Source organism: Macrobrachium rosenbergii, chromosome 2 (assembly GCF_040412425.1).
Source record: "Macrobrachium rosenbergii isolate ZJJX-2024 chromosome 2, ASM4041242v1, whole genome shotgun sequence".
Classification (NCBI taxonomy): Eukaryota; Metazoa; Arthropoda; class Malacostraca; order Decapoda; family Palaemonidae; genus Macrobrachium; species Macrobrachium rosenbergii.
Window position 1 is genome coordinate 61350414 of NC_089742.1, and position 8857 is coordinate 61359270.

Sequence of the window (8857 nt, forward strand, 5' to 3'; positions counted from 1 at the left end):
TATATCCTTAACCCCCTCCACGTGCCTCTCTTTTCATTCATTCAGTCTGGGTATGTGTGCCATACACCATTTTTCCCCCTTTCCTTTCAAACTGTTCACATAACTGTTGCACAATAAACACTTGATCCACAAACCCTCTTCCTTGTCCAAACCCACTGTTTTACTCCCTGTCAATCTTTACTCAGACGAAGTCTATTTTATACCATATATATATATATATATATATGTAAGGTGTATTTTATGAAAAATATAGAGAATTGTTAATGATCTGGTAAAGTCGATACCTTGGACAAGGCAGAATGAAATGAGACACTACAATAGATTTTGCAGTATTGTCTATCAAACGCTCGACTCCTTGGCTTAATGACACTGCGTTCGTGACTGAACCTGACGACACCGTCTAGTCTCGAAAGTTAGGACTCTCGTCGGCGAACAGCAAAGATCTTTCTTCTCTTGTTAAAATATATTAGTTTATAATACAATGCCTCGCCGTGGAGGATTTGCCCCAAGAGCTCCACCGTAAGTATTTTTTTTTATATAAGAGCTGCAGGTCGTTTAAGAGAGTACATTCTAGTATTCCTTCTCGTGTTTTGGCAAGGATTACCCTAAACCTTGCTTATACTAGGGTAGAAGCCTTAGTGTCGTACATTTTAGTCAATAATTGGTCATATAATAAAAGAAGTGGTTAAAGACAACTATTTGCCCATGAAACCCAGTATTTTGTATAATGCGCAGGCGTAATTTCTGGACGATACAAGAGTTTTCTGGGTTAAGTAAGTCGATTCCAGTTTAGGTAATCATGTGCCGGCAGATGCTTAGGTTAAGAGTAAGGCAGACCGCTATTCAAGTTAGCCTATCCTACAGTATTAACGTTACCTTTGGGAATGATGGCATTCCTGGGTATCGTACAAGCCTAGTCTAGGCCTAATACCCTAGATGTATGGGGTTTTGGACAAACCCCTAGGACAGGCAGCAGTAGCAAAGCCAAAAACAATGTATGCAGGTTAGGTTAGCTCAGGAGGAAAGTATTTACAGCGCGGGAATTGTAGACTTGGAGAATTATGTTTTTTTCCTTCAAGTTATCAATTGAATTCTGACGGATTTTACGTTAAATTTTTAGGTAACTTGAATTTAGGAGTGGATTTAGAGTTGTGAGAAAGGGGTGGATGTGAGAAATTCAACCATGGAAATGGCCCAAACCTAACTTTAACCAAAATTTTGTGTGACCTAACCAGACCTTACCATCCTAACCTGACTAATGGCGTTGTGCCCTGACCTAGTTGAGATCGGGGGGGGGGGGAGGCTTCAGTCCCTCTGGACCCCCCTGCAAGGAACCTGAGTAGAATATTGGAAACGTTTTAAGCTAGGAGGTGAAATTACCAGTGGCTACCCCTGTTGTATCCCTACTCTGCATACTACCCTAAATTCAGTCTTGTTTCTACTTAGATGAGTCTAGGCTAATCTCCCATGGATGAAAACTTTTGTAAGAACTTATTTTGATATGCCTTTTGACCTTTTGAAATATCAGGACTTACCATGTTTGCAAGTTTATAGGTTTCAGTCATTCTCCAGCTCAGTATTTTATATCTTTGTATTCGCACTAATCAAAGCCAGGCCGATGGCCTACCATCAGTTGGTGTCTTGAACACATAAAGAGACATGCATAGGCCTACTAGGCTGTAGGAATTGTGGAGTAGGATGACTGGTTCCTTCATGGAGGACGTGGTAGCCTGGTACCCTTCCATTTATGATTTTCAGAGAAGATAATCTTATTTACGTACATCATCATTTAAGTGTAAAACCCTAGCCCTTTGTTGGCCGAGTCGGTTGAGCTTCAGACCGTCATTGATGGGCGGTTCAATTCCATACGCCCGGCTAATGAAGAGTTAGAGGAATTTATTTCTGGTGATAGAAATTAATTTCTCGCTATAATGTGGTTCTTCACAATAAGCTGTAGGTCCCGTTGCTAAGTAACCAATGGTTCTTAGCCACATAAAATAAGTCTAATCCTTCGGGCCAGCCCTAGGAGAGCTGTTAATCAGCTCAGTGGTCTGAGTAAAACTAAGGTATACTTAACTTTTTAAGTGTAAAACCTTGGAAGGAAAATGGAAGCATTAATGAAGATTTATATACAGTTGATCCCCAGTATTTCAGGGGGGTTAGGGACCACAACCACCCAGGGTAAGCTGAAATCCACTTTAGGTTGGTACACACCTCTAAAAATGCTTCTTTTAATAGCTCAAACACCCTCTAAAAATGCTTATTTTAATAGCTCAAACACGAAATATACCTTAAACTAAAATACCTATAAACACCAAATATACCTAAACTCTCATCCTACACCAAATATACTGTAAACTATTATCCTAAAACACTAATATAATTTCAGAGTTATTTTACAACATTACTGTTAAAAATATATGGCTAACAGCTACATGTAAAACTAATCAAGTTCTCCCTTTATTCAGGCACGGCCATTTTCTCTCATACAGTATTCAAGCCAACCTGTTTTCTTTTTACGGCACATAGGAGAAACATTGGTAATTCGCAAGTACTGTACAGGGAACAGTTATGTACTCTGCCGAAATATTTAAATATGCATTGAAAAAAATAAATCTTATTGATATTTTGCTGTTTATCTTAACATTAATATTTGAAAATAAGTAAATCATTTTGATCACAAAATATTTATTTAGTCAAAAATAACATGAAAATACAGTAGTCAGCAAATATTGATCTACGAAAAAATCTGGGAATGAATGAATTTTCCTCGATTTATTTCGATTTACATTACCTGTACACAGAAATATCTGCGGCTAACTGAAGCTGCGAATGCTGAACCATGATATAGTAAGTGTCCACTCAACAGATAATATAGCTGTAACAGATATCATTTTACCCAAAAATAGCTAAATATATAAGTAAAATCTCTTTTGCTTATTTATAACAAGTTAATATAATAAAAAAATAAAATTGTGATTTAGAATGGTTATGTTTAAACTGTTTAAGACAAGATGAACAGGTCATCATGACAATAGTAATTTGAGATCTCTTAAAATTTATACAGCAGTGAAATATCAATATTGTATTTCTAAACTTACATATGAAATAATAAACACTCTTCTATCCAACTTCTTCAGGCCTGGAATTTTAATCAGACAAAAGAAGGAATTAGTGTACATTGGTAATAATTCATCAGAAGAGATCCAATTAATCTTATGGATCTTATATACCTTTTTAGAAATTTTCATGTTATTCACAACACATTTCAAAACAGAATTATGGAATTAATAAACTTACACACCTACTTATATAAATCTAATTTATAACTACAAAACTTACTTCAAAATTAGGTAATGCAACACCTAGAACCAAGTGCCAGTTATGTGAATACTGTAAACTGATAAGTCAATGACCTGGCTTGGCAAATTGCACACATAGGCAGGTGTAACAATCCACTGATTCTAATTTGCAATGCCAATCTACTTGCGATCAATCATTCAACATTTGCAGTAATCATGCTAAATATCCAGCCAAAAGCACTGTAGTGAAAATGATGATAATGTCAGTAGTGAATAACAAAGGGACACTTATGAAGCAGCACTTGATATTTGTAATTGTAACACCATAAAATTGATAGTAAAGACTAAAATGACAATGATATTGGTGGTAATAATTACACCACAATAAATTTGACAGTTGGTACAAATTTTTCCATAAGAAATAATGTAAATGGGATTAATCTGTTCCAGGTCTCCAAAAATATAGAAACTAAAAGTATTTTAACTTGAATTGAACAAGCTTGGCATGCAGAAATCATAAAAAACTAAACAAAATAAATAATTGATTTAAATGGAAATTAATTCTCACTTTACCTTAAATTAAGAGAATTGATGGGATATGTAGAAGTTAGTTGGGAAGGTGAAGAGGAGGAATGCTGTTATTGTTTGGAAGGCGAGTTGTCTTCCATAAAAATGGCAGGCAACTGTACATTTGGGGTTGTTTTTCTTTTTTGTCTTTACTGTTTGAACCTGGAGACTCGCTGTGTTTCTGTCTCGCTGAAGACCTTTCCAGTGATGTTTATTTTTCCCAGCATTTGAAAATGTTCCTAAAGTGAGAGATAGCATCGTCATTCAGCATGTTTATAATGTGGTTTGCCACAGTTTTATCAAGGTGATATTTTTCAAAGAAACTTCCTAGGCCCCAGGATGACGTATTTGCATTAGAATTACTAAAGAAACATGAAAGTGTAGCAGAGTCGTGCACTGGATGTCAGGGCAGGTGAATTGAGCACTTTTCCTTGGTTTCAGCTTGGAACCACACATATGTGACTCTCCTAATCCTACACGTGGCCTGCCATCTTTATTTGTCTATAGGCTAAGCAAAATGGATGGAAACTGATTTTTTGCTGGACAAAGCATCTGTAAATCAAATTTATGAATTGAGACCTGTCCAAAATTTGATTTATCTGTAGTCATAATACATTACTGTAAAAGGTGTACACTGTCTATTAAGCTCCTTAATTAACAAGTTTAGCCTACCAGACCCTATTAGCCTGCCTAGCCTGATCTTCATAGCCGAGGGAGCTTTGCCTCCAAACATCATACAAGTAGTCATAGGATTTTGGTAACAATTCTCCTGTTTGACAGGTAATCCTGTTGCAGCAGTTATGTTTCTTCTTTTCAACATAGGTGCACATTTATATATTTTTGTGCAATTTATGTAACCCTACCTCTTTTGAGGTGTTGCAGATTATGGTATACTAGTAGCTGCAGTACCCTCTGGTGTTAGTGACAAATGAGCAATAACATTCCATTTGAACAGTTTCTCTTGGAAATGTTAAACAATTTTTATGCCAACAGGAACTCTCTAGTACTGCTTGACAAGCAGTTTTCTGATTGTCACTTCACGTTAAGGAAAAAGTTGCTGCTTATTTATGTGTACTGTAGTGTGTTTCATATGCCATCATTCTGCATTAGTCTGAAATTGAAATAATATTGCTAAAATGTAGGAAATATTTAAGAAGTATTCACCTTTTCGTTTTGAAAATATAATTTCCTATTCTGTTAGCTGTAAAACCAGCCAAAACTTGAACCATCATACATAGAAGTACAGTAATTCATTTTGAATCAGCTGGTTAAAAGAAGCCATAATGCTTGGGTATGAAGGTAAAAATAAATGAATATGCTGTACATAAGTGTCCTGCTAGGTGGCAAAGAATCTGATTTTTTATGTTGTAAAAGTCTACGGTACTTGACATTTTTTCCATTTGATGATTTGAGAGGATGAAAATTAATGTATGAGAAAGAACTATTTTTGTTATCTCCCAATGAAGTTTATAATGATAAAAATCCGTATAAGTTAATGTGTAATTTATAGATTTTCATTTAAGAGTGATTATATTATATATATATATATATATTTTATATATATTAAGATATATATATATATATATATATATATATATATATATATATATATATATATATATATATATATATATATGTGTGTGTGTGTGTGTGCAGAGAGAGAGAGAGTATATATATATATTTAGAGAGAGAGAGAGAGAGAGAGAGTCCTTCAAGTTCCTCGACAAAAGAATTGGTTTTGTATAGATTTCCATGCTCCTTATTCTTTCACATTTTCTTTGAAATGGTACTATTTTTATCTGTTACCTGAGTGTTTCTACCTTATAGTATTTAATGTACTTGCAAGTGTTAATTGAAAACATTTTTACAAATCTTACTAAATTGTACGTTAGTTTAACTATGGCTTCTTACAGTATTTTTCCGTATCTGTTTTTTGAATATACAGTATGAGTACAGCAGATAGCCCTATATATTTTCAGAAAAGCTGCTCCCCCTCCTCCACCACCTAGAGCAGCCCCACCACCACCACCCCCTCCTCCACCAGCTGCTGCTCCAGCACCCAGACAACCTGGTCTCTTTGCTCAGATGGCTGCAACTGCTGGTGGCGTTGCTGTTGGCTCAGCAGTGGTATGTATTTGTTGTTGCGAAAGCTTTAATGCTCCTTTACTTCATTCATTATTGTTCATAGGAAGAGGGCCTGTAGCTTTATTCATTAAGAAATTTTATATCTCAAGGTGATCAGTGTTGTCTTTTAACCCGTAAGGGATGGCTAATTATATATCATGCAATCCCCCAGACTGGGCAAACTTCAAGGAAGATATCCAAATGCACATGGTGTAAGAAAAAAAATTCTAAAAAAAATTCCCTACCTTCCACAGGAAGTTGAAAGTGACTATTTACAACTCTGTGTGGGGCCTCTTTTACAAAAGTCGTAATTATTACGAAATTATACATGTTTTTTATTTTGTAAAATTATAATTATAATTCACACAATATCATAACAGTTAAGAACTAAAATCAGTAACAAAATCTGAGTATATTTCTTTTAAAATATTTACAGTACATAAATTTATTGAAATTGGGAGATGCAGTAACTTTTTGGTACTGTATACATGTTTTTTCTAATATTTCTTTGCAAAATTACAGTTATAACTGACACCATGTCATAAAAGAAAAGAACTAAAACCAACAGCAATCCCTGGGTATATTTTTGAGCAAATAAATAAAAAGACGTCATGGGAGAGAGAGGAGCAAGGCATCCTTCCATCAAGTCAAGAACAATACTTATCTCCTTGAGACGCCCACTGATGGAGCTGAACTGAATTCTAAAGTTGCCATGATTCCTTTATGGGCCATGGAAGTGATGGAAACTCTTTCGTGCTCAATACATTCAAGTCATGTGGCATGTAATATTAATGCTCCTCAGAGGGGATCCATCCACCACCGAAAACCTGTTTAGATCCTCTCATGAGGGGATCTGTCCACTAAGGGTTAAATTACTGGGATTGTTATGTTTTAATTATTGGCATACATGAGCAATAAAAAATGTAAATAACAGTAATATAGCTCCACCAAAAATATGTTTAATATAAAATTTTTATTTTCTGAAGTGATCTCCTTACTTTTACCCACCATTCCCATAAGATACAGTAATCAAGTAAGTGAACAATTCACAGCTACATTTTATAACTACAGTACTTTATTTTGTGCTTTTATTCTAAAAATTGTTAGGGCTAAAAGGAAAGAATAAAATGCTGTGTGCTAATTGTATTTAAGAAGATATTTTTAAGGAACAAGTATCAGTATTGTATAGTTAACAAATAACAGTAAATAATGCCATCTACTGTATATAGACTAATTGAAAGTAAATGTAAGGTTTGAAATAAAAAATATCCATAGAAAAATGTGGGTGAGTGTATCTTTAAGGAAGGGAGATCAGACTCAAAACCAGATTATTATTATTTTTTATTATTATTACAGTATTAGTAATATTATTGTTACTGTATTGTTATAAATTAGCTTATTGAGATGGCTGAGTCACACATCAAGACTTGAATAGGGCTTGGCCTAAAAATTTGTTCTTAAATGTGAGGTAAAAATAGGAGCAAGATTAAGTTGAAGAAATTGGACTTACGTAGTAAGAGACCAAAGGGAAGAAGTAGAAAAGATTGCAACAGTACCATGGCAGTTAAAGAAATATACTGTAGTGAAAGGTTGCATATTTAAGCTATAAGGTAATTGGAACCTGTGAATTAACTAGGACATAGAATTTCTCACCTCCACCCAAACCTTTGGTAAATGTTTTGTCTCAGATATCTTCACAGTGACCAGGTGTTGTTATATCCATCCTGGTGTCACTCTTGAGAGCAGTTGTAAAATATCTTGAAAATTTTGCAGTGGATTATTAGAGGGTGTCAGACTTGTGGTGTTTACAAGAATTTAGATAAATGGTTGACATTTCAAACTGTTTCATGGTCTTGACTGTCTGGAGTCACAGACAAGTTGGATAGCTCTTGAATTGGTAAAGCTTCAAGGTTTCCTATACTGTATTCGTACTAGGGACAGAGTACATGATATATAAATAAATAATATTATACTTCTGTATGCCAGTTTCTTAGATAAAAGGTATTTTGTAACAAGCCTAGTGATATGTTACATATTTCTTGGTTGCCTCTAATATAGCCTCTATTTTCTATACCAAGGGTCATGTAGTAGGTCATGCACTTACTAGTGGAGGAAGCAGCTCTGAACCCCAACCCCAAGCTGCCCCGGCACCAGCTGCCCAACCTCAGGGATATCCACAGTACCAAGGATACCAACAGTACCCTCAACAGGTAAGATTTCCGTGCTAATTAAAGATTGAAGTTCTCTTCATTTGTTGTGACACCTATACAAACCAATGCTTTCATGTATAGAGTAATTCGTGCTTACCTGTTTTCAGATATTAGTGAATCATCTGAAAAACAAAAATAATCGTCCTCCACCCTTACCAATTAGAGTTAATGGGTTACATTAATAAATAACTTTGAGAATCAGAATACCTTCAGAAGTAGAATTGCCTCCTCTCGAATTATCAGCAAGGTTTGAAATTATACTGCGCATTATATGCTCAAATAATATTCACACACTCAGGAACTTCATGAACAACACACAATAGAACTTAAGATGTAAAGATCCAAGATCCACACTATTACTGTTGACATTTATATTGAATATTCCAAATATCTGTCAGGATTAGGGTTTAGCTAACAAATCACCTTAATGAAACAAATTAGTTCATTTTTTTACCAACAATTCCTGTGTTTTCAATGTAGAACTAAAGTACCCCCCCCCATATTCACGGACTCACGTATTCACGGATTTCTCTGTGGAACGTATCTACCCATTATTCGCGGAAAATTCGCACATTCGCGGTATTTTTCACTGAGAAATATTCACTGATTACTGTATTTTCATAACATTTTCATGACTAAATGCACTTTTTGTGA

The 8857-nt window shown here is 34.9% G+C and overlaps 1 protein-coding gene across 1 annotated transcript in view; it reads left to right on the forward strand.

The window, feature by feature from the left end:
* Positions 1–359: 359 nt before the first annotated feature.
* The window catches only part of Chchd2 (Coiled-coil-helix-coiled-coil-helix domain containing 2), a 34116-nt gene continuing 25618 nt past the window's right edge, over positions 360–8857 (forward strand). Inside the window, exons 1-3 of the mRNA XM_067119489.1 lie at positions 360–519; positions 5849–5996; positions 8072–8203. Coding sequence (XP_066975590.1) covers positions 482–519; positions 5849–5996; positions 8072–8203 — 318 coding nt within the window. The 5' untranslated portion in view covers positions 360–481. The remainder of the gene's footprint in view (positions 520–5848; positions 5997–8071; positions 8204–8857) is intronic.